This window comes from Palaemon carinicauda, chromosome 22, assembly GCF_036898095.1.
Source record: "Palaemon carinicauda isolate YSFRI2023 chromosome 22, ASM3689809v2, whole genome shotgun sequence".
Taxonomy (NCBI): domain Eukaryota; kingdom Metazoa; phylum Arthropoda; class Malacostraca; order Decapoda; family Palaemonidae; genus Palaemon; species Palaemon carinicauda.
Genome location: NC_090746.1, coordinates 68,458,466 through 68,485,315, shown reverse-complemented (window position 1 = coordinate 68,485,315; position 26,850 = coordinate 68,458,466). Strand labels below are relative to the sequence as shown.

The 26,850-nt window shown below is 44.7% G+C and overlaps 1 protein-coding gene across 6 annotated transcripts in view; it reads left to right on the top strand.

Annotated features, from left to right (window-relative positions):
- The first annotated feature begins 1,223 nt into the window (after positions 1-1,223).
- Positions 1,224-26,850, top strand: part of Asx (Additional sex combs) — a 163,416-nt gene continuing 137,789 nt past the window's right edge. For 3 of the 6 annotated variants that reach the window (XM_068346360.1, XM_068346357.1, XM_068346355.1), the window contains exons 1-2: positions 1,224-1,345; positions 16,215-16,323. In XM_068346360.1, the coding sequence (XP_068202461.1) occupies positions 16,305-16,323 (19 nt within the window). In that variant the 5' untranslated portion in view covers positions 1,224-1,345; positions 16,215-16,304. Of the gene's footprint in view, positions 1,380-16,214; positions 16,324-26,850 lie in introns of all 6 variants that reach the window. The other 3 variants (XM_068346356.1, XM_068346358.1, XM_068346359.1) reach the window with 3 other exon arrangements.

Here is a 26,850-nt window from a genome sequence, read left to right as displayed (position 1 = left end):
TTGTACTAACTGTGTTGTATAGATCGGAGTTGTGGGGAATGAAAGTGATGGAGAGACAGAAATTGAATGTGTTTGAGATGAAATGTCTAAGGAGTATGGCTGGTGTATCTCGAGTAGATAGGGTTAGGAACGAAGTGGTGAGGGTGAAAACGGGTGTAAGAAATGAGTTAGCAGCTACAGTGGATATGAATGTGTTGAGGTGGTTTGGCCATGTTGAGAGAATGGAAAATGGCTGTCTGCTAAAGAAGGTGATGAATGCAAGAGTTGATGGGTAGATGGATGGAGTGAAGAAAGCTCTGGGTGATAGGAGGATAGATATGAGAGAGGCAAGAGAGCATGCTAGAAATAGGAATAAATGGCGAGCGATTGTGACGCAGTTCCGGTAGGCCCTACTGCTTCCTCCGGTGCCTTAGATGACTGCGGAGGTAGCAGCAGTAGGGGATTCAGCATTATGAAGCTTCATCTGTGGTGGATAACGTGGGAGGGTGGGCTGTGGCACCCTAGCAGTACCAGCTGAACTCGGTTGAATCCCTTGTCAGGCTGGGAGGAACGTAAAGAGTAGAGGTCCCCTTTTTGTTTTGTTTTTTCCATTTGTTGATGTCAGCTACCCCCCAAAATTGGGGGAAGTGCCTTGGTATATGTATGTATGTATGTATGTATGTATGTATGTATGTATTATTATTATTATTATTATTTTCAATTAACAAAGAAGGTACCATAAGAATAATGACATTACACTATTGCATTTTATTTGGGATACAAAAGAATCATATCTTTCAGCATAATGATGATTAACTTTCTTTTAATTTTATGGTCTTCATTAACTTTTTAGTTTGCGAAGACATAAACTTCTTAGAGTATAGATGAACTTAATTGCTTCTTATACACTTTTGCCAATCCTCTTGTCTAAATTGATGTGCATTTTATGTGATATTAGCTTAATCTAAAAATATTTTTGATTGCATTTATTGATCTATATATTTTATATAAGTGCAGGTCTTCCTTTCTCTTAAAATCATATTATTTTTCTTCTACTCAATATGTTATCTTGAATTTTATTTTCTTATTGTGTTACTTGATTACTTTGATGGGTGTGTTTTTGGTCGTGCCACACACGCTATACGAATTAAAAAAAAATAGCTAAAAAGAGTTATAAGATAATCACTCGTTTACAACTAAAATCAGTACACAGCAATTATTGAAAATCAGTACGATATTTGATGCAACTCCTTTCCCCTGGTGGCCGAGTAGTGAACCAATACAACGCATCAACAATGGCTGACATTAGGAAGATGTCCTAAGCGAATTTTACGTCAATTATGTCGCCCTTGGAGTTATGCCACAAGTAGGTGTTATGCCGGATGAAACAATAAATTTAGGTGGGACTCTTCTGTGCATGCACATTGCCAGTTGTATTTAGAAATTTTAGCAAACCAGACGATTGTTTTGGACGTTACTTTTGGGAGGAGGTGCCTGCCTTTCTCTCTGAAAACTTATAACTATAGTATATCGACAGATTTTCTCGTGACATTTCGTGCTTGTTCAATTCCATAGAGATCTCTATAGTATCCTGTATTTTGTGAACTATTAATGATGTCTGTGTAACCTTTTCCCCATATGTCAATGTGTATTGGTTTCATTTGGGGCGAGATAGTTTTCCTTCAGTGCATGTTTTTAGTAATGTTCGCACAATAACGTTAGATATTTTTAGTCTATGCATTATACATAAAATTAGGTAGGCTTTTATATGGATATATCTTTGAGGTGTTCATGTGTACTTGAAGCTTGGCTCGACAGTCTTTAATATGAGGAGGTAGGTCCACACTTCATTCAGCCCAGTTGGTCATGTTGACAGGCGAGTTGGGTAGCCGTAGTATATGATATGAAACCAAAGAGGTAAAGTTATTCTATGTAATTATACTAGATTAGAGTAACTAAACATTGATTACAGTATGTGGAGGTTTTTAATTTTTGGCAAAGAATAGTACGACTTTATTTAATGGGTCTAGACAGGTCTTCAGTCCTTGTATAGTAATCCATTCCTTATTTAGTCAAATCTTTGAGATAGGTTGCATGCTTACTTGATTAACAATGAATTAAAGTGTGCATAAAGCCAAAACACAATTTGTCTTCATGCTAGTAAACAGTTTCTTAATGAAGTTATATGGAAGTTTGCTTTTATTTCACCTAACTTACCTTGAATTGTATAATAAAAGTTAATAGTGTCTGGTTACTTTTCTTAGCTTTGCATTTTCAAATATTTTTGGGTCCCCATTGAGTTTGATCCAGTCTTGCTTATGTAATTTGGTCAGCCTGTTAATTTTATAAATTAGCTCTTTCAAGCTGTCAGTAGGCCTGAGAGCATACAAGCTAGGTACTGGCACTTTAGAGAAAATATATGATTATATCTATTTTTATATGTATATTAAATATAGATATATATATATATATACACATGTATATATATATATATATATATATATATATATATATATATATATATATATATATAACGTGATCATGTCAAAGGTATCTTGCTTTTTCAATATCTTTGTCATTTTCATGCATTTCACTTAACTTTCAGTACATGATTTTTATTCACAAACCCTCTGTATTATTTTAACTGTCATTAGTTTTCCTATTAGTCCCTGTGTCATCTGTTTTACTTTCTCAATCAAAATCCTACCACACATCTTTGGTATATGAAGTAAATTTTATGCTGCCATAATACAAGTCTCTGTATACATAGATATGAGCACAAACCATTACCTTTTATGTAGAATACATAACAGAATGATATGGATATATTCATTCAAGCCTGATAACAAAGGAGTTAACAGTTGTTAGGTAGGTGAGAAGAGGATCTCCCTACCCATCTGATATAACCCGGTCACATAATTGGCCTTTGTCATGGTTTGACATTTTGTAGAGTGCCTTCACTTGCCTCTCCCATTATTGTTATTATTCCACTAGAGTAATCGTGTGATTGATTGTTTGTTATAAATTAATTTTATTGTTTATTGTAGACTACATCTTGGGTAAAAGTACAGATTTGTCGAGATGTATGGGCATGAATGGGGTGTGTTGGAGATTTACAGTACAGCATGTGTTCTGTGACCATTGACCCTCACCAATATTGTTAATTTTAGGTGGGGCCATCTCTATCCCAGTTTCGTTTTACTATCTCCTTTTGTGCGTGTGTAGAATAAGATGAAGACTAAGAAGTGTTTACTATTGTTATAAGTGAATATTCCTTCTTTGACACAGAAGAAACTCTTTAATCCCTTCCGTTCTGCTCCCCGAATCGATCCATTGGTTCTCCTTTGAGTATTGTTCAGGCTTCTCGGTCTGTTGGAAGTACAAATTAGGTGTGTGGTCCTTGTGAGTCTGCATTCCCTTATCGACCTGTTCATGCCCGGAGAGTTTAGAATTCCTAAGGAAGGTGTGATATCCATATTTATTCCTTGGGATTGTTTTTTTTATTGTTTCTAGATCATCTTTTTTTTTTTTGGTTAAGTTGACTCAAAAAATTTCTTGGATTGGTGTTCGTAATGTCTACATCTGTTGCAGCATCTGCAATGGTGCCAGTTGATAGTCATTTTGGTTTCCTCCATGATTGCTAGACCTTAACTCTCCATCCTTTGAATTTACTGGTGAAGAAGAGGCCTTAGTAGCTAATTAGGTGAAGAAGCTAGAGACTGTTTCGTCCCTGTTGTCTTTATTTTTACTTACCTATTCTTCTTTGCGGCCTGCTTTTTGTTTGGCTAGATGTACCTCATACAAGCGTAGTCAGATATAAGTTGTTGGCCCAGAGAGTTTTGGGGTTCTCAGTGACTTGTTGGCCTCCGTGCTGAACAGAAAGCTCCTGTTGTTTTGTTCACCTGATTCATTGAGTGCTTGGCTTTACATTGGTCATTCTGCGTCTTAAGATGACCCTGATTTCTCTGGAGATGATCCAGCATCTCTCTCAAATAAAGAGAGGGTTTTCTCTTAGGACAGCAAGATACTCTTGGAAGTCCTTGGCAGCCCGTTACTGAAGGGAAATGAGTTATCAAGGTGTGTTAACTTCAAGGTTTCCCCTTATTTCTAGTTTGTTCCAACACGGAGTACTTACCTTGAACTACTTTCTTAGGAGTATCTGGGATTCTCTTCCCAACCGACCAGATTTTTGAGTAGTTTCCCCATCTTCCGTTTTCTCTAGTGGGGTCCCTCCGTGGCGGATAGATACTCGCCCTGCGGCGACCCAGGTCAAAGTGCGAGAGCATGGACGTAGGTCTCGGTCGCCAGTAAGCTTCTGGTCGCAGCGCTGTTCACTTCTCGCCGCTCTCTCACATCCTGTCCGACCCTTTGTGTTACCACGTGGTTCTCTCGTGTTTCCCATTCCTTTGTGCCCCCTTTTATCCACCTCCCTTCCCAGTGTCTTGGGTTGCTTGGTGTTCCTAGTGTTGCATTATGGAATCCCAACGTCGTTGCCCCGGGCTTAAGGCTGGTAAGTCCTGTGGTGCATGGCTTTCGAAGCCTGAGGTAGACCCTCATTCGCTGTGCTCCTCGTGCAGGGGCAGTGTTTGTTCCCCGTCGGCCACGTGTCCGGAGTTTGCAGCCTGGTCCGAAGTCCAGTGGGCCCTGTACGCCACAAAGAAGAAGAAGGGGGCGAAGCGGTCCCCCAAGAAGGTAGGCGCCTCTTCCCCTTTGGCTTCTCCTGCTGCCCCTTCGGAGCGAGGTTCCCCGTCTCCTTCCCCTACCCTGAGTAGGGGACGAGGTAAGTCCGTTGCGGGGAAATGGCCCATTGCCGTTCCCAATGAGTCTTGATTTTATTGATGTTGGGATGTTGTTGTGTCGCAGGCATGTGGGGGGCCTGCTGGGTGGGTGGGAGTGTGTTCGGGAGACGAGGCCCTGGTTCCCGCAGGACCCGTCTCTTCCGAAGACCCGGTGTGGGGGAAGACTGCTACGGCTCCTTCCCCCACTCCGTGGCAAGGTGTTTCAGGTACCGCAGCACCTGGGGGAGACGCAGACAAAGAGAGGCAGCCGACAGGTTCGTCAGACCCCGACTCCATCGTCTGGACGGCCCCAAGGACACCCTTCAGATCGCCGATGCGTCAGGAAGAAGAGTTTGAGGGGTGGTTCGCATTAAGGAAGGCCCTACAGACTCCCCCGGCGCCGTCGTCAACGCTCCCGCCTGATTTCATGCAGCCTTTCATGCCTATAGAATAACATCAGGATCCTGCATCAGTAACGGAGGACTCGAAGGACTCGGCCAGCTCCTCCTCCAGCTCTTCTTCCTCTTCCTCATCGTCGTCGTACGACTCATCGTCTTAGGAAGACGACAACTCCCGGGAGGGGAGAAGGAAGAGGAAGAGGTCCCATAAGTCGAAGTCTTGTTCCCATTCAGGCCTTTCAGAAAGAAGTCAAAATCATCGAAGAGGAAGAGCAAGCACAGGCGCCCTTCCAAGGACAGGTGGGCTCAGGCAGCTTTCCCCCATAGCAGGTCGGTCAGGGCATCTGCCACTCCAGTGTCTGCCTCCTTGGCCCCAGGAACCGCCCCTATGCCCCTGTCACCCTTGTCGACCGCTCGACCCGCACGCCGGTCGAAGCTGTCGACTCAAGTCAGCTTTGCCGTCCCTCTGCCCGCCAAGTCACCGGCTCCATCCGCCTAACAGAGAGAGCCGCTGTGCCGGCCCGGCTACTCTTCTTATGGACCCGGTACCACGGCAGCTCAGCTAAAGCACCCTGGGTACCCGGTGGTACATCGTGGGACCCATGGCTCTCCCCGAGCAGAGGTAGACCCATGGCTCTCCCCGAGCGGAGGTAGACCCATGACGGCTACCTCCGTCCCGGCGGCTCCACCCATGGTGGAAGAACCCGCCCCATCGATTCGCCCAGAAGAGGAAGACGTAGCCTCCCACATGGACACGGCGCGGAGGACCAGGTGGTCGATGGCTTGATAGACGTCGGGGACTGTACGTCAGATGAGGTGTCTTCCTACAGGAAGGTTCTGGCCCTCATCAGGCGTCGTCATCGCCTGGATGAACCAAAGCCGTCGACGGAGCAGGCTTGGCTCCCGGGGTTGGGGAGGATGGTGGATAACCCTGTCCAGCAGAAGCCATCCTTGACCTTCCCCTTAGCTCCTGATGTCAAGCTCGGTAGGGAGCATGTTGGCAGGTACGTCGCGGGGCAGGTGAACTCCTTCAGGGCCCAGGGGTCCTTCAAGTTACTTCCGGGTTTGAGGACCCAGAAACGGTTCCACATCCCCGACGGTCAGCACTCGGGGCTCCGTTTGGTAGAGGCAGCAGTAGCCTCCCTCAACCAAGGCAACACCGAAGATAGGACCGTCTCTGCCCCGGTGTGCTTCTCTCTGGCCGTGGCTTCCATGATGGAAGATACGGCGCAAGACATTGTCAACGTAACTTCTTGGCTTGACTGGTGGGCCTGTACGATGGTGAGCTTCCAGCTGTCCCACGATCTGGCGGTTCCGGAGAACCAGGCTCTACTTCAGGAACTTACACGCTCAGGGGAAGGCTATGAAATTCCCCACCTTCCAGTCTCTCTCTCAGACAGCCCATTGGTTGCTTCGGAGGAGGGATACAGTCCTCAACAAGATGTCCCGTAAGCTCCCCAAACGAGAGGCGAATTGTTTGAGGAACTCGCCAGTGTGGGGCGAGTCCATCTTCCCCCTGAAAGCGGTAGAAGAGACTATGGAGAGAGTCTGGAGGCTAAAATAAACAGCGGACCCCAGACACTCAGCCGTGAGACGGCCCTCGCACAGAAGGGTTTTACCAGAAGGGTCCCACCTTCCTACATCCCAGTCGAGGAGAGACTCCCCTTCGTCAACCTGGCAGCAGTCGTCTCAGCCCCCCCGTAGAGGAAGTTCTACCCCTCAGGCCTCCTTTAGGCCTAAGTACTCCGGCTCTAGGAGAGGTCGTTCAAGCCGCGCCTCCAGAAGGAGGTAGGAAGAGAGGCCCCCCTCTCCTGCCGAAGCCTCAGGTAGGGGGATGCCTCAAACATTTTTGGCAAGCATGGCGGGACAACGGGACGGACCCATGGTCCGTAGCAGTCCTGAAGGAGGGATACAGGGTCCCCTTCCTGACGGAGCCGCCCCCTCTGATTCCCGATCATCGAGCGGAATGGCTGGCACCCAAGGACCTCTTGAAGAAGGCAGCTTTACAGGAGGAGGTGTCAGCTATGCTGAACAAGGGAGCCCTAGAACTAGTGGAGGATCCATCCCCAGGGTTCTACAGCAGGCTCTTCCTGGTAGAGAAGGCGACCGGGGTGGAGACCGGTCATCGACCTCTCGGTCTTCAACAAGTTTATCAGCAAGACGGACTTCAAAATGGACACTCCGAAGTCAGTGCTGGCAGCGTTAAGAGAAGAGGACTTCATGATGTCCCTGAACCTCAAGTATGCATATTTCCAGATCCCTGTCCAACCCTCCAGCAGGAAGTTCCTCAGAGTGAAGTGGGGTTCCCAGTCTCTGCAGTTCAGGACCCTTTGCTTCGGCCTGTCGACGCCCCCTCAGGTGTTCACAAGAGTGTTCACCACAGTGTCAGTCTGGGCGCACAAAAAGGGGATCCGGCTGATCTGCTACCTGGACGACTGGTTGCTTCTTTCAGCCTCAGAGGCAGTTTTGAAGGAACAAGGCGTGGAGTTGTTGCGGTTCTGCAGGGACTTGGTAGTCACCATCAACATGGAAAAGTCGCAGTTAGTACCCTCCAACAGAATGACATACCTGGGGATGGTCCTAGACCCGAAGTTGGGGAAAGCATTCCCCTCCGCAGAGAGGCTCGAGAAGTTGGATCAGATCCTTCTCCCCTTCCTAACAGACGTACCCAGGAAAGCCAAGGATTGGCAGAGACTGATAGGCCACCTGGTATCACTGGAGAAGTTGGTTCCCCGAGGAAGACTCAAGCTGAGAGAGGTTCAGTGGAACCTAAAGGAACTCTGGTCCCCGGGGGAGACTCCGCACATGGTGGTCGGCGTGTTATCGGAGACAAAAGAGACGTTGAAGTGGTGGTCCGACAGGACGAGCACTCTAAAAGGAATGCCTTTCGCGACCACCCCTCCGGAGATGTTGCTCTTCACGGACGCATCGAAAGAGGGGTGGGGAGCTCATCTCCAGGAAGAAACGGCAAAAGGCAAGTGGTCCCAAGAGGAGAAGACCTTACACATAAACGTGCTCGAGTTGTTAGCGGTCCAAAGAGCTTGCATGAGGTTCGTTCATCGTCTCCGAGGAAACACGGTGGCCCTCATGTGCGACAACGCCACCGTGGTAGCCTACGTGAAGAATCAAGGAGAGCTCAAGTCAAGGGAACTGTGCGACCTCACGGCGGAGATCCTGGATTGGCCGAGAAAGAACACATCGAGCTGACTGCCAGGTTCATTCCGGGGAAAAAGAATGTCTTAGCCAACGGCCTCAGCAGGATAGGTCAAGTGGTAGGCTCAGAATGGTCCCTACACCCGGAGGTAGCCCAGACACTCCTAGGCAAATGAGGGTCCCCAGTGATAGATCTGTTCGCCACGAGGATCAACACCCAGCTCCCAGTATTCTGCTTTCCAGTCCCGGATCCTACAGCAGCATTCGAGGACGCCTTTCAGCATCCATGGGACGGTCTCGACGCATACGCCTTCCCTCCCTTTGGAACACTCAGACAAGTTCTCAACAGAGTCAGACAGTCAAAGAACCTGCAGATGACTTTGGTAGCACCCTGGTGGCTGGAGAGAGAATGGTTCGCAGACCTGAAGGAGTTAGCAATTCTCCCACCGTGGCCGCTGCTAGACAGGGAAGGCCTTCTCCGTCAGCCCCACTTCAAAAAGTTCCATGAAAATGCTTGGTCCCTCCGGCTACACGCGTGGAGGTTATCGAGCGTTTGTTGAGGAAGGAAGGGTACTCGTCAAGGATCGCCACGAGGATGACAGGTTATCTTAGGAGATCATCAGTCGTAGTCTACCAGGCAAAATGGGCTACGTTTGTAAATTGGTGCACCTCCCAGAACCTGAGGCCGCTGGCTGTATCTATTCATGAAATAGCAGACTTCCTTGTTCACCTGAGGGACGACCTAGGAATATCCATCCCGGCGATTAAGGGAGTTCGAGCCGCACTGGGCCAAGTCTTCCTCCTCAAAGGACTCGACCTCGGAGCATCCCGACAGATCTCTATGCTCATAAAGAGTTTCGAAGTCATGCTCCCCCCCGCTCCTCCAGAGTGCTGCAATGGGACGTAGCCAGGGTCCTCAACTGCCTTACCAGGCCACCCTTTGAACTGCTCAGGAACATTCTCGATAAGGATCTTACTCTTAAGACGGTCTTCCTCCTAGCCCTAGCTTCCGCCAAACGAGTCAGTGAGCTATACGGGCTGTCGTACGAGGTCTCACACTCGAAGGGTTGGAAAGACCTGAGTTTTAAGTTTCTCCCAGACTTTGTAGCCAAGACCCAAAATCCTGCCTTCTGGGATCCCAAGTTCGAAAGCTTTTCGGTCACAGCCATCCCACGTTCGAACAATCCCGAAGACTTATTGTTGTGCCCGGTCAGGTGGGTCAGAAAGTACCTAGAAAGGACAGCCAGACTTCGTCCTGAGATCAAGAGTGTGTTCGTCTTCGCAGGCCCGGTTAAGAAAGCGGTGTCCAGAAACACCATCATCTTCTGGCTCAGACAGGTCAAAGAGGGCTTATGACAGCGACAGTTCCACATTGCCAGGTAAACCTCGACCCCATGACATTAGGGGTCTCAGCACCTCCTTGGCCTTCGACAAAAACATGGCAGTGGGCCAGATCCTGAAAGCAGGTACGTGGGCCAGGCAGTCTACGTTTACCGCCCATTACCTGAAAGACTGTACTAGGAAGTTCCTGGACTCCTTCTCCATCGGACCAGTCATTTCCGCGCTCCAACAGGTATAAGGTTGAAGCCCCGGGGAAGCCCGTGGGAAGTAATTCCAAGCGACACAAGATACTCCGTACTACCCCCTTTCCTGCTTCCCCCTGTTCCCTTTCCTTATCCTCCGCCCATGTGAGAGTTGATCGTTTGAGACGCCCATGCTCGGATGAAGATTGTAAAGAGGTGAGTTACAGAGGCACTGAAAAGATTTTTGCGTAGTTCTTCTCGAGTCTCCTATCCCGTTTTTTGTGGTCGGTCAGAACATAGCCTCCTATTTAGGTTCAATCAGATAGTTTCATTTTGGGTCTCCCGGCCTGTAAATTCACTCCCTCCTCCTAAGGTATAAGTCTCCTAAGAAAGTAGTTCGAGGTAAGTACTCCGTGTTGGAACAAATCACAAATTTTAAGTAATTTGTATTTTTCCTAACAGTACTTACCTCGAACTACTTTCGGGTTATGGCCTGCCCAGCCTTCCCCGAGTGTCTTACAGGAGTTTGAATGTATAGTTATCAAAGCCTACTGACAACCGAGACCTAGGTCCATGCTCTCGCACTCTGACCCGGGTCGCCTCAGGGCGAGTATCCATCCGCCACGGAGGGACCCCACTAGAGATAGGGGAAACTACTAAAAATCTGGTCGGTTGGGAGGAGAATCCCAGATACTCATAAGAAAGTAGTTCGAGGTAAGTACTGTTAGAAAAATACAAATTACTTAAAATTTGTTATTTTAATAATGCACATGGTGATAACATTTATATTGAAGTTTAATTATCATTCTACAACTACTATAATGTATTCCTGATGAAAGCCGTAAGATTATAGGAGAAGAAGCTTTCAGGACTAGATAGTAAATTAAGCAACATTCAGCAGTTGGAGTTTTTCTTTTAGTTTGGTTCTGAGACCTTGTGGATGAAAGGAGTTGTGTAAAGTAGATTTTCTTTGGATTTTGCATACTATGTACATATTTGGCAATTATCTACTGTATACTATAATGTATTTAGTTATACTTTAGTTAAAGATAGAGATTTTGTTCTTACGCATATACAAAGTTTTCGTCCTCTAAATGGGGAATATATTTTCATTGCGAGCTAGAATGGCCATTGAAATCGATAAGGAGGTACTGGAGTCAACAGTAGGTGGTGAGCATGAGTGAGAATCCCTGTTGCTCCACATGTTGAAAGTTTGTCCCTTTTGTTTTCATTTTGACAAGTAAGAGCTGTTGTGCCCTTGCCTTATTCATCTTTATTTTTCTTTCAGGAAGTAAACGCTGGCTGATGATTGTGATGAATGCGAAGCAAGAGATTTGTATTTGACAGGGAATGGATGGACATTGTAACTGGTTTACTTCAAAACTTGCTGTTGATCCACTCTGTGTGTCTTGTAAAGGACATGATTGTTCATGATCATCCCCATGTGCCAAGTGTACAGTAAGTCATGGCCTCCTGTACAGTGACAGGCATGTAACTTGAGGGGGAGGAAGAGAGGTAAGCCCTTTACTTGCTTTGCCTTGACAATTCCCTAGAACACCAAAAAAGACTTTTGCGTCCTTCGTCCACTCATTGAGTGTATATGCTACCATCTCTCCTGTGCATACGCCCCTGGATCAGTCCTCAGGTAGTATGTGGCAGGAACAAAGAGCACCTGGAGCTACGTCTGCTGACTTTTCAGGTTTGGAGGTATAAGGGGTTGTCTCAGTGTTTCCCACCCACTATTGAAGGCGGGAGGCTCTTCTCCATTTCTGTGCAGACCACTGTCAGTGATTTTGACCTAATGAAGGCTTGGTCCTCCTTAGGCCCATTATGACTCTGCTGAGTTAATGGGTAGGTAAGGCTACCTCACTCTCGTCCCATTGTGATGTCAGTGGTGAAAGGCGTGGATATCGTGCCCCAGTGTCAGTGACTCTAATGGTGGCTCTCCGTAAATCCAAAATCACTGTAAAGACTTTATCTTTAACTCCAGTGCCTAGCAGAGAAGTTTGTCATTTGTCGGCCCTGGGGACGAAAGTGTGTATTACCCTGGTTCTGGGTGTCACCTTGTGCATCACCCGACCTTGTCATCCCTGTGCATCGACCTTCCTTGTGGTGGGGGTTCTGTTGCTCGTAAAACCTGCTCCTTTTGTGCTCATGACCCCACTTGTATCAGTGTTGCAAGTCCCTATGAGTGTGCTTACCCCGTCCCCCATGACAGTGTTTCCTGTTAATGTGGTTCCTGTTGGAGCAATCCGTGTGGTTTCTTTTCTCTGGGAAGCGTTTTCATTGTTGGTTGCTCAGATCACGACACCTCTACTTACAAAGCCCTTGTTGAGGATTAGAAAGAGAAGAAATGTACACATTCTTCTTCCTTCTCCAACCCCTTTTGGACTTCCAACTCTGAAGTTGACTCTTTTAAGAAGAGGAAGAAGTTCAGGAATGCCAGTTGTTGTAAGGAAAGGGTTTGTTACTGCACTACCTCTTTCCTGGGATGTGGGTATATATGACACCCGAATAGTTCCCCAGACTTATGTCCTTGTAGATACGGGTGTTCAAAGTTTTTCTTTGTATTTTTACAAAGACAATATCATGGAACTCACTAACTCTCTTGGCCGAAGCCAAAGCGAGTAGAAAAAACCATCTCCCATGTAAGGAGGCGATCTGTTGCCTAGTATAAAGGTTGGTAGAGAGGGACCTCCAGAGACTGAAGGACCCGAACCGTGTTCTAAGGAGGTCTTAAGTTCCGACCGGGGAAAGTCATCTGAAAACTTTGTATGACGAATATGGATTTTTTGAGCATATGTCCCCCCTCATGATTATTATCAATTTAATGTTTCTTTTTGGATATTAAAAACCAAAACAAAGTTATTTATCATAATTTAATCATAAATAGATCCCTTTTCTCAATATCTTGCTTCTTTAGGCGAGACAGTCGCTCCATCATATCTCTCCTTCACTAACTCCTCTAATTTTGCCGGTATTACCCACTTTTGAACTCTTATTAGAGTGAATTTTTTTCTTTTGTTTGCGAGATGTTGAAATTGTCTATTCCTCTTAGGCATAATGAAATTCTTGCCGAAATTGAGATATAGACGTTAAAACGAGTGAATGTCAGAGGTCAAACTCAAACGTGTACTCTCTATGAGGTTTGTGGTAGGGCTAAAGGCCGAAGGGTGTATTATCTGTGTAATTCATTGTCTTGTGATTCATGGAATCTATACAGATGCCATTGCTCACAATTTGTTTTTACATTAAAATGTAATAATTATAAAAATTTACAATAACAGAAGAAATACTGCATTTTCTTGTAGGGAGCAATGTTTTTGATTTATTGAGTTACTTTTACTAATTACCCTGTAACTTAAAGTAATAGGAATTTTGACAAAATATTCTGTATATGCATTTTCCTTTTCCAAACGAAGCTCTGTGAATTTTTCCAGGATTTTGTGGTTTTCTTTCTATACCCCACATATATTTGTATATCAACCAGCCCCCTTAAGAAAGAGAAATTTTGGTTACAAACATTTTCAACGTTCTCCAACCGAATTCCGGACACTATTTTAACTCGGGCTACGCCCATATGCTTGCCCTACTTACATGTGTGTGTTACTGGTCAGTAGATAGACATGTTTATATTAGTCCAACAATAGATTGAAGATACTTTTCAATCTTATCCTTTGGGAGTAGTTGGTTGTGTTCGGTAGTTACCGTCCGGTCTATTGTCCGGAAGGTATTCTCCGTGGAGAGTTGCTGTGATAACAAGCAGTACTGGCTAGCTGGTTTACCAATTTGTATCATTCCTACTCTGCCAACCCCCCCCCCCCCTAGATTAGTGGCAGTAGGAGGGAGGACAGGATATCCCCCCTTCATAGCAGAAGCTGGCAAGTAGTTGCACGTCTTAACATTATCTCAATATATTTTTCTTGCTACGCAATCTCCCTACCCCTCGGAATGAACCGCAAATGGTGGGTGGCAGACAAGAACCTCTGCTAAGAGGCGAATCTTTTTGACCCCCCTCTGGAACTGATGCTCTCTTCAGGTACATCATAACAAGGTTGATGGGGGAAATATTCAGATGGACAGAAGACAGCTAGGTGTCCCCCATCTGCTCATATCATTCCTGACAACAGGAATGTGTTTGCAGACAATCTGAACAGGGCGACTCAGATAGTGGGCTCTGAGTGTCTTTGAATCTTCTAATAGCCCACTGTGGACCTGTTTGTAGTTGCCCTGAACTTCAGGCTCCCGCTCAACCGTTCCACAGTCCCAGACCCCCAGGCTCTCGAGCATGATGTATAACAACAGTTGAACACCGTAGATGTGTACACATTCCCCCGTTTGGTCTGGTGAGAAAGTCCTCATCCAATTCAGAATAAGCAAGAACTTATCAATGACTCCAATAGCTCTGCTATGGCATCATGCAGAATGGTTCTCAGACCTTCTGCAGCTTCTGAGGGAACTTCCTTCACAGCACGATTTACTAAAACAGCCACTTGCCAACATCCTTCACAAAGTCGTAGCTTTGCTTCGACTTCACGCCAGGAACATTTTCAGCACCTCCTCTCTCTAAGAATATCTAGACACCTCAGATGCTTTTCAGCATCAGTTTTCCAGGCGAAGTGGTCGGTCTTTTGTGACTGATGTCGTGGAAAGGGTATCACTCCCCTCAATCCCTCTACTCATACAAAGTTTTAAGATGACTTGTCCCCGGTCAGAACTTAGACCTCCTCCTCTCTGAAGGTCCCTCTCTACCAACCTTTATGCTAGGCAACAGATAGCCTCCTTACAAGGGAGATGGTTTTTTCTACTCGCTTTGGCTTCAGCTAAGAGTTAGTGAGTTGCATGATTTATCTTCTGACGTCTCCTACTCTAGAAGATTGGGGAGAAGCAGTTCTCAGCTTTGTCCCTGATTTCATTATTAAGACTCAAAATCCAGGTGTGCTGCACCCTAGGTTTGGCCCATTCCGAATAGAAAGTCTTTATGTTGTAACCAAAGATCCAGACCAACTGGGGCTTTGCCCAGTGATGAGTCTGAGGCATTACCTTAAAAGAATGGTAGTAGTTTGCTCCCGTGTGTCAGCACTGTTTGTCACCACGGGGAAGGTCAAGGGGAGGGTCACAAGGAATACCTTTTCCTCCTGGGTTTGGACGGTAATTGAGTTTTCTCTTAATCCAGACCCCTCTTCCTTCCAAATGACCAAGAGCTCATGACTTCAGGGGTATTGCAACATCCCTGGCATTCAAAGAGAACTGCTCAGTGGTGCAAGTTCTGCAAGAGGGCGCGTGGATATGTCTAACAGGATTCACCGCCCACCACCTGCAAGACGTAACCACAGGAACCTGGACACGTTCTCCATAGACCCTGTGGTGGCTGCACAACAAGTGATCTGAAAAACTTCAAGCTCCTTGATCGACAAACAGCAGATGGGTGAGGGCTGAGGTTACCTGGGTTAGTCTGGGGTGAATGAGTAGAATGACTGGCTCTTTCTTCCTTTTACCTTCCCCCCCTGGGGAAAACAGCAGCATGGTCCCACATCACAAGCTGACCTTGTGTTCTCTTCAGGTAAGACTCATTTCACTTGTGTATCCTATGAATAATACTTTGTTGTGTCCCTCATACCTCTTCGAGGTATTTATATTTTGAGTTCCTACGTCATAGACCAGCCGCATTGCTAGTTTCACGAACACAAACTTTTGCAGGCCGCTAATAATGCTTGCCCCTAATAGGGCATGGCACAGGCATTTAGCGAGGGTAGGGTTCCTACTACTTCGTAGAGAGAACCCCGGGTCAGATACCAAATCCAGTTGGTAAAGGACTTCCTCCCTCCTAAGTGTGAGTCTACCCAATATAAATAGTGGAAAGTTTTGTATTTGCTTTGGAACAAATGACAAATTTGCTATAATTTGTATTTTTCTAGCATACAAACATTCCACTATTTATACGCATTATCCCACCACCCTGTCCCCCAGAAGTCCTGCCAGTAAGCAAAGTGGTTACTCAACCTACGTGTGTGAGTGAGTCGGCTACCCCACCCCCACTTGCTAACTAGCGGGTGCGGTAGTTATCCCTCTCTCAAAAATTATTATGGCTAATTCAGCTTAGCCGAAAGTAATATACCCTATATGAATAGTGGAATATTTGTATGCTAGGAAAAATACAAATTATTACAAATTTGTCATATTACTTCTAAATTTATTCTTCTATCTTTGCCAAAAGATAATCCCTAATAAATAGCTCCAGGAATCCCTAATAAATAGCTCCAGGTTTGTATCGTTAGGAAAAATACAAATCACTTTCAGATTTGTCATTTTAATGTTGAAGAACAGTAGATGAAAGCAAATACATTTTATTCTTCTAATCATATTTTATCTCCTGGTTGTAGGTTAATTGTGTGAAGGAGCAATTCTATGCAAGTGTGTCACCTTGGAGAAGCAAACCTGTGAGGTCCAATGGAATCTGCTTTGATGTGTAAATGACTCTTGTAATATACGGTAGGTGTTATAAAAGTTAAGAAAATACTAATTTTGTGGTTATATATTTTGCAGCAAAAGTAACTATTATTGTATACAAAACTTTGTATGCAGTGTTACCCTGTAAGAGAGGTTTCTTTATATTATCAGTGAAATACTACACCCCAGTTTGCATCCTGGTATAACTAAAGAAAAATTTGCTTTAAATCATCTTATGGAGTATTGGATTTCATCTCTAGTGATATATTGTATTATACTTGTCTTCATGTATCACCAACCCAAGCAAATTATGTGTACCAGTGCCTTTTTTTAACTTCTCTATTAAGTTGAGATGGTTTGAAAAAAAATTAGTGCTCCTTGCATTTTGGGGAAATCATGCTTTGACTTTGTTCCTTACTATTGATATTTTCAAGCTTGTATATTTCATATTCCATCTGGTGAATCACTGTACTGTGAGGCTGTTGATTGAGAGGATGTTCTGTATAGTTTGGCAGTGTTTGTTGTAAGATAATTCCATTATTTTTGAGGATCAGGCTCTTAGAGTAGATATGCCCTCTGATGTATAGGGATTGATGAGTCTAGCACCACCGTTTTATTTGTTCCAAAGTTCCATATAAAGTTACATTTCATCAGCAAACAATGATATTGAGGTTGCAAACACTAAAGAAACTAACAAGTTTGAGGGCTACTCGAACCCCAGTCCAGTGATCACCAGGCAGGGATATTTCCAATAGGCCACCACAACCTCTACAACAGTCTATGGCGATACAAATCTTTGAAGTTTAAGTTGATTTACATTTAGGATTGGTACTTGATCCCCTTGTTTTTCTGTGCTGATTATGGATGTATTGAGTGAAGGGCTTCAAGATTGAAAATCAATCATAAGGTTCAATACTACACGGTATTCTAGAAATTTGTTCAAGCTGTGACCAGATTGTGGAATGATCTTACTAACTGGGCAGCTGAAACGATGGAACTTCAGAAGCTCAAACATGCAGTGGATTTTTTTTTTTTTATGTTGAACAGACCAACATATGTCTCTTCAAAGTTTATAAATAGCAGATGTTATAACATTGTTACTGATCTTAAGATGTTTTTATATTCATTACTTCTCATGTAGAGTATTTATTTCCTTATCTTACTGGGCTATTTTTCCTTTTTAAGGCCCTTAGCCATAAAGCATCCTGCTTTCAATTAGGGTTGTAGCTTAGTTCGTATTGATGATAATAATATGTAGATGGTCTGGTGATTACGACAGATTTGCAAGAAAATTGAGAGAAGGGAGAGAGTGTAGCAGTATTTTCTTGAATGGGATGCTGTGGAGAGGATGTTGGTAAAACTGAGATTATGGTATCCTGCAAGGAGAGACGAGGAAGGATATTCATCATCATCATCATCATCTACGCCTATTGACACAAAGGGCCTCGGTTAGATTTCGCCAGTCGTCTCTATCTTGAGCTTTTAAATCAATACTTCTCCATTCATCATCATCTACTTTATGCTTTGTAGTCGTCGGCCATGTAGGACTACGTCTTTCAACTCTTCTAGTACCTTGTGGGGCCCCGTCAAAAGTTTGGTGACCTAATATCTCCTGGTGAGTGCAAATAGCGTGGCCAAACTATCTCCCCCTTATCATGATCTCATCCACATATGGCACTTCAGTAATCTCTCTCATAGTTTTATTTTTAATCCTGTCCTGCCATATACAGTGACCATTGTATAGCCTGATTTTTATATGCAATTTTAGGCGATTTGATTTCCATATTTTACGGAGCCTAGCCATTGTCTGATTTGCTTTTTTTCAATCTTTTATTAAACTCCAATTCTAAAGACTTCTTCCATTGATATTTCATATTCCATTGCATATTTTGTTCTCATCATCTCTTTCTTCCATGCATCTTGAGCCTCAACTTCATGGGATATTTCATGCATTCTTGTCAGCAAGCTTTGCAAGTCCTGTGGTGTTTTGCTAATAATGACAGCATCGTCAGCATACTCTAGCTCCGCTAATTTCCTATTAACAATCCAGTCCAATCCTTTTCCACCATCCCCAACAGTTCTATAATATAAAGTCCATGAGGAGGATAAACAACATAGGTGATAACACATTCCCTTGGAGTACTCCACTTTCAATGTAAATTCATTTGATAGGACTCCATTAAGGAGGCCAGCTGGCTAATGTCATTTTTTAAGGACAGGACTTTGACATTGATACCACTTAATAAGGTGACTTAGGACATCTCCAAACTGTATAGGATTTTTGCCTCTGCCTTCGGTTTTGTGACGCCAGGGGGATTTGCCCAGAAATTATTTTTTTTTAAAATTCTATCTTGATAACATTAAGAACTGGGATTACTACCTTATATAGACTTGATGTAGACCTCCAATCAAATGTAGAGTTTTTTTTTTTTTTTTTTTGCTAGAAATGAATTTTTTCATTATGGTAAAAAAATAAATCATAAAAATCAGGGGAAAAAAATTGAGAAAAAAAGTATGAAAAAAAATTGGAAAACAGGGCAACTTTTGATTGTTTTATAATGCCTTTCTAAGTTATATATCAAATTTCAATGCTATATCTATGAAATTAAGGGAGACAATAGGCATAGTTTTGAGATCCGGGCATTCAAAGTTTTTCTTTGTATTTTTCCAATGACAGTATTAACAAAGCATGATTATTTTGAATTTTATGTTCCTTTCTGGATATTAATAAACAAAAACAAAGTTGTTTATGATAATGTAATCATAAGTGAAGATCCCTTTGCTCAATATCTTGCTTCTTTAGGTGAGACGGTCACTCCTTCATCAGCTCTCTCCTTCACTAACTCTGCTAATTTTGCTGATATTTCCCACTTGTGAACTCTTATTAGAGCAAATTTTCTTATTCTTAATGTTAGCTTGATCTTGAAATTGTCTTTTCTTCTTTGTTATGATGAAATTCTTGCCAAAACCGAGAAAACAGACATGAAAACGAGTGAATGTCAGAGGTTAAATTCAAACGTGTACTCTCTGAGATTTGTGGTAGGGCTGAAGGGTATAATTTCCGTGTAATATATCGTTGTGTGACTCATGGAATCTATACAGATGCCATTGCTCACAATTTATTTTATATCAAAATTTATGATAATGGAAGAAATACTGCATTTTCTTGTAGGGAACAATGTTTTTGGTCTAAGATTTCTTTACTAATCCCCTTGCACCGTGGTTCAGTTATGGCCAAGATATCGAAACTATATTTCATAAATTTATTCTCCACTTGGTGTAGCTTCTCAATCTTATTCATAGTTCTAACATTCCAACTAAATCCATAGAGGATTCATTGGCCTAATTCATCAAAGGATAGCCAGTTTCTTTTGATGTGCAGTCCCTGCTAGTCCCTACGGATTCCAGAAGATCATCCGTCAGGCATTGAGAGTAGAAGCCAAAGAGACATAAAATGGTTACAGAATACTTTGGATTGACGCAAAGAGACGGAGTATGTGATCAAAGAATGTCAAATAGTGTAACTTGAAAATCAAGGTGAATGATGGTTATGGATTAAAAACATATTCTTAAAGGAGGATGTTGAGGTGGATTTTGGGGTTCTTGCTGCATGAGATGTTGGTCAGTAGTATGTTAATTTTAGTTTGACTAAGTGTATTAATTTTGAACTGGTCTAATTCGTATTGATTCACTTTTAAAGAGAAATCAGCTTGTCTGTTATTGCATAATACCAGGTATTTTACATAAAATTCTCCATTGCAAACTTTTCACATAATATTTATAACAATTACTGAATATTTGATTGTTTTGGACATGATTAGTGGTAGATTAAGGTACACTTTTAATTAAAGGTTTGTACTTATGAAAAAAGTCTTACTCAAATATACATATGTGAAAGCTATTCACCATATTCTTTTCTGATTACAGAAATTCTCAATTTTCAATATTAAACTTACCCGATAATCATGTAGCTGTCAACTCCGTTGCCCGACAGAATTCTATGGAGGGATACGCCAGCTATCACAATACTAGAAGGGGGTGTATTTACCAGCGCCACCTGTGGCCAGGTACTCAAGTACTTCTTGTTGACACCTCCTCAATTATTCCTCTGTCGTGCTTCCGGCAAGACGTTCTGGGATACGCTTATGTTCTTGGAGTATTTTCACGACTTTGGTGAAGTATTTCTCTTTGATTTCGGCTGTCGCTTTACTGGAAACTTCTATATTAGCTTAGTTAGCTTTTGGAATTAATTTGATTAATTTTGGTGACGAGAGAGTATGAACTCTCGTTCACTTTTCAATGGCCGACCCTTCCCTTAGACGGAAGTGTTGGTTTCTAAGAGAGTATAGACTCTCTTTCTTAATTTTGCTTAACAAAAGTTATAGATTTATTTTATATCTCTCCGCCTCTTATAGGCCTCTTCGATTAACTTCCTTTTATTATAAACTCATTAAAATTAATTTTTATATTTGTTTATATTCGACCTTCCTAATAGTAGGCGGTCTTTTACCGAAGTTAATAAACTTTGAGCCCGTCATTTCGGTTTTACCTGTTAACATATTATGCTATTTCCGCCACAGAGTTTGAAAGATTTTCTTTGACAGTCTCGTACTGTTTTCAAAGCTGAACTAACGTTTTGTTTTGTCTCTGCAGTTGTTGACGTTCAGAACGTTCAACTTGCACTCTATCGTTACGATAGAGAAAGAATGTTCACGGTTTCACGTTGCAGTAAGAGTAACCGTGTCTAGCGTTTTGTTTATTCTTTCTTAACTTAATGGTTTTGATCCTAATAAAGGAACTTTTCAGTTTTTTTCCTTTAACAATAATATGTTTTAACGATATATATGATTGGGCTCTTCTCTCAGGTTCTAAGTCAAGAGAGAGAGAGAGAGAGAGAGAGATAGAGACGGAGGGAGAAAGAGGATAAACGTTTCATTCAAGCCTGCCAGGCGTACGAGTAACGTCGTTATCGTTTTTTGCTCTTCTCCCTAGTCTCTTTAGGGGAAGAAACTAAACGTTTCTAGAGTGATCTAGTGTTTAGTCTCTTTCCAACCACTGAATTATCTTTCATTAGATTTTTCTGTTACATTGTAATTCTGTTTTCGCAATTACTAACTTTGAGAAAGGATAGAATTGCGTATTTCAGGTACAAACCACTTAAAGTTTCGAGTTCAGTGAAATAAGTGCAAACAGAAATCAAAGTGATAAGTGATTAGTGCGTGAGGGTACTTTTGTGCGCCAGTCGTCCTCCCAGTCCGGGACCTCTTGCAAGCTCCCAAGCCCAGGGGAGAAGCAATGTCGAAGGGCATAAGGGTTCAGCAGGCCTTGATCGGCGCACAGAAGTATTCTCGGTGGTTGTGGGCGTGTCTTACCGAGACCGTCACTCCCACCCCCAGACGATTGAGCCCTTATTTTGCTCGTCTGCAGAAGAGATTAGGGGAGAAAATAAAGGCAGAGTAACGCTGGTCTCAGGTCTCAAGACTTCTTAAACGTTAAGTCCAGACCTATGCCAGACGTACGAAGTTAAAGTTCACAACCCGAATGCAGTCATTGGGTTAGCTCTGACTCTCCTCAGTCATCAGTTGATTACACTCCGCCTAAGAGGAGTAAGGTTCTGCCACAACAGATCTCTGCTGTTAAGGCTTTACCTCAGCAGAACTTAGTGTCTGCCGACCCCAAGTTAACTCTACTGCAGTCCATACAGTCACAACTTTCGGTCTTGATGCGTGAGTGTCGGGCTGAGAGTGTTGCACCTCCTCCTCCGCCTACACTCCCTCCACCTGTTCTCGCTCCGCCTGTGCTCGCCCAGCCTGCACCTGCTCCGCCTGTGCTCGCCCAGCCTGCACCTGCTCCGCCTGGTCGCAGCACCATCTGCCAGGCGTACGATGTTGTGAACTCTACTACAGTCCATGCAAGCACAGCTTTCGGACTTGATGAGTGAGTGTCGGGCTGAGAGTGTTGCTCCTCCGCCTCCGCCTACACTCCCTCCTCCTACACTCGCTCCGCCTGATCACAGTACCATCTGCCAGGCGTACGATGTTGTGGACTCTACTACAGTCCATGCAAGCACAGCTTTCGGACTTGATGAGTGAGTGTCGGGCTGAGAGTGTTGCTCCTCCGCCTCCGCCTACACTCCCTCCTCCTACACTCGCTCCGCCTGATCACAGTACCATCTGCCAGGCGTATGATGTTGTGGACTCTACTACAGTCCATGCAAGCACAGCTTTCGGACTTGATGCGTGAGTGTCGGGCTGAGAGTGTTGCTCCTCCGCCTCCGCCTACACTCCCTCCACCTACACTCGCTCCGCCTGATCGCAGTACCACCTGCCAGCAGTTCCACCTGCCAGGCGTACGATGTTGAGACACGTGCTGAGTTTGCTGTTCCCTGTGGTGTTCAGCCTCCGCCTTTCTTAAGGCAACCTTTACCTTGGGATCAGGAGGATTATACCTCTCTTCCTCCGCCTCCACTTGCTGCTCCACCAGTGATGCAACACTCGGTTGAGGTACAACAACCTCTCCCGTCCATGAGTCAGTTTCCTCAGCTCTTGCTGCAGCGAGCTCAACCCTCCATAAGGCAAGCACCACAACACCTTAGCCTTGCGCCTCAGGAGCCTCAGCTTGCGAGACATTTACCTTGTTCTGCGCAGCCTCTTCCTCATCGCGCTCCGCTCACACCACAGGAACTGGAACTTGCTACTCCGCTTCCGCCAACCGCTCAGCAAGCGCAACCCTTGGGTTCAACCACTCATGCTAGGAGTCAGCCTCCTCCACCCATGCGCCTTCCTTCTGCTTGTCTTTTATTCAGCCTTTGCAGACTGAGCCTCAGGTGTTCCCTCATCGGAGTCTTGAAGAGGAAACCACACTATTGTTGTTCCAGCTCGTTCTGACTCTGCTGTTCAGCATACCATGGTTTAAACCCCATGCAAGCATGCATAAAGCACTCTAGCACTGGTCATGGAATTTCTGAGAAATGTTAAACGCCATGCACACGCTCTGCTTTCCTTTCAGCAGGCTCTGCTTACTACATGCTCAGCATTCAGCATGCTCTGCATTCAGCATGCTCTGCATACAACATGCTCTGCATACAGCATGCTCTGCATTCAGCATGCTCTGCATACAACATGCTCTACATACAGCATGCTCTGCATACAGCATACTCTGCATACATCATGCTCTGCATACCTTACCGCATGCTTCTCAACTCATCTTGGGTTGTTGCCAACTCACTAGACTGTCAAGCAGTTTCATAACGTTGCCTTCTAGTCTGCTGCTTTGCACCAGTGAACCCTCACTCAGAGAACTTAGCTTTTCTAGGATAAGGTCCCTGTAGATGAGAAAGTTCTTTTCTCCCTCCTTCTGATATTCCCTTGAGGACTCTGTCATTTGGAGGGAGCCTTTAGCTGCATAACCTCTTATGGACTTTTATTTAAGCATAACATGCTTACAGGGAAGGTAATGGTTACACTTCAGCCGCTAATCCCGTCTGTTACCACACCTGCTCCCATAGACCTTGAGCTGTGTTGCATGACATGCAGTCCAAGCTTAGTCCTTGTTAGAGGATTTTTTGTTTACGGAGTCAATGTGTCACGGGGAAGACGTTCAACAACCAACAGAAGGGACTTGTTGTGACGCAGTGCGGCAACCTCAGCAACCCGTTAAGGAGTTGTCTGTACGACCCAGACAGTCTAGACAGATTCGGGTTGTCACTGTACTTCCTCGCTTGCCCATGATTGACAGTTTACAGACTGTGCAGCAGTATCATGATCTTGTGTCCGGCTCCGTCAGACGACTGGCTTTTAAGAGCTCCCTCAAGTCGTCGCTGTCTGGAGATTTTCAAATGGACTATGGATCTGACCAAGGAACTGGGCCTCCTGGTCAATTTTGAGGAGTCTCAGCTCGTTCCATCCCAGACCATTGTCTCCTTGGGTATGGATCTTCAGAGTCGAGCTTTTCGGACTTGTCCGTCGGCCCCAAGGATCTTCCAAGCCCTAGAATGCATCCAGAGCATGCTGAGAAGGAACCGATGCTTAGTCAGGCAGTGGATGAGTCTAACAGGGACACTTTCATCGCTGGCCCTGTTCATCGAGTTAGGGAGACTCCACCTCCGCCCCCTTCAGTATCATCTAGCTGCTCACTGGATAAAGGACATGACGCTAGAGACGGGCTCAGTTCCTGTTTCCGAAGAGATGAGGTCTACTCTAACGTGGTGGAAGAACAGCATTCTTCTCAAGGAAGGTCTACCTTTGGCTGTTCAGACCTCCGACCACCGTCTCTTCTCGGACGCATCGGACACGGGCTGGGGTGCGACACTGGACGGACAGGAATGCTCGGGAACATGGAATCAGGAGCAAAGGACACTTCACATCTATTGCAAGGAGTTGTTGGCAGTTCATTTGGCCTTGATAAACTTCAAGTCCCTCCAGCTTAACAAGGTGGTGGAGGTGAACTCCGACTACACCACAGCCTTGGCTTACATCTCCAAGCAGGGAGGGACTCATTCGAGGAAGTTGTTCGAGATCGCAAGGGACCTCCTCATTTGGTCAAAAGATCGAAAGCTCACGCTGGTAACGAGGCTCATTCAGGGCGATATGAATGTCATGGCAGATCGCCTCAGCCGGAAGGGTCAGGTCTTCCCCACAGAGTGGACCCTTCACAAGAATGTTTGCAGCAGACTTTGGGCCCTGTGGGGTCAGCCAACCATAGATCTATTCGCTACCTCGATGACCAAGAGGCTCCTCTTGTATTGTTCTCCGATTCCAGACCCAGCAGCAGTTCGCGTGGATGCCTTTCTGCTGGATTGGTCCCATCTCAACCTGTATGCATTCCCGCCGTTCAAGATTGTCAACAGGGTACTTCAGAAGTTCGCCTCTCACAAAGGGACACGGCTGACGTTGGTTGCTCCCCTCTGGCCCGCGAGAGAATGGTTCACTGAGGTACTGCAATGGCTGGTCGACGTTCCCAGGACTCTTCCTCCTAGAGTGGACCTTCTGCGTCAACCTCACGTAAAGAAGGTACACCCAACCTCCACGCTCTTCGTCTGACTGCCTTCAGACTATCGAAAGACTCTCAAGAGCTAGAGGCTTTTCGAAGGAGGCAGCCAGAGCAAGGACGACATCCACTCTCAGAGTCTATCAGTCTTAATGGGAAGTCTTCCGAAGCTGGTGCAAGGCCAATGCAGTTTTCCTCAACCAGTACCAATGTAACCCAGATTGCTGACTTCCTGTTACATCTAAGGAACGTAAGATCCCTATCAGCTCCTACGATCAAGGGTTACAGAAGTTTGTTGGCAGCGGTTTTCCGCCACAGAGGCTTGGATCTTTCCTCCAACAAAGATCTACAGGACCTCCTTAGGTCTTTTGAGACCTCAAAGGAACGTCGGTTGTCCACTCCAGGCTGGAATCTAGACGTGGTCCTAAGGTTCCTAATGTCATCAGGATTTGAACCGCTCCAATCAGCCTCTTTTAAGGACCTCACATTAAAAACTCTTTTCCTCGTGTGCTTAGCAACAGGTAAAAGAGTAAGTGAGATCCACGCCTTCAGCAGGAACATAGGTTTCACATCTGAAACGGCTACATGTTCCTTGCAGCTCGGTTTTTTGACTAAAAACGAGCTTCCTTCCCGTCCTTGGCCTAAGTCGTTCGAGATCCCAAGCCTGTCCAACATGGTGGGGAACGAACTGGAGAGAGTACTTTGCCCAGTTAGAGCTCTTAAGTACTATCTAAGAAGGTCAAAACCATTACGAGGACAATCAGAAGCCTTATGGTGTGCTATCAAGAAGCCTTCTCTACCAATGTCTAAGAACTCAGTTTCTTACTACATCAGGCTTCTGATTAGAGAAGCAAATTCTCATCTGAAGGAAGAAGACCTTGCTTTGCTGAAGGTAAGGACACATGAAGTGAGAGCTGTGGCTACTTCAGTGGCCTTCAAACAGAACCGTTCTCTGCAGAGTGTTATGGATGCAACCTATTGGAGAAACAAGTCAGTGTTCGCATCATTCTATCTCAAAGATGTCCAGTCTCTTTACGAGTACTGCTACACCCTGGGTCCATTCGTAGCAACGAATGCAGTAGTAGGCGAGGGCTCAGCCACTACATTCCCATAATCCCATAACTTTTTAACCTTTCTCTTGAATACTTTTTATGGGTTGTACGGTCGGCTAAGAAGCCTTCCACATCCTTGTTGATTTGGCGGGTGGTCAATTCTTTCTTGAGAAGCGCCAAGGTTAAAGGTTGTGATGAGGTCCTTTAGTATGGGTTGCAGCCCTGTATACTTTAGCACCTTTGAGTTGATTCAGCCTCCCAAGAGGAACGCTGCGCTCAGTAAGGAAGACGATCTTATTAAAGGCAGAGTAACGGTTCAAGTCGACTTCCTTACCAGGTACTTATTATTTCATTGTTATTGTGGATAACTGATTATATGAAATATGGGATACTTAGCTATCCTTTAATCTTGTACACTGGTTTTCACCCACCCCCCTGGGTGTGAATCAGCTACATGATTATCGGGTAAGTTTAATATTGAAAAATGTTATTTTTATTAATAAAATAAATTTTTGAATATACTTACCCG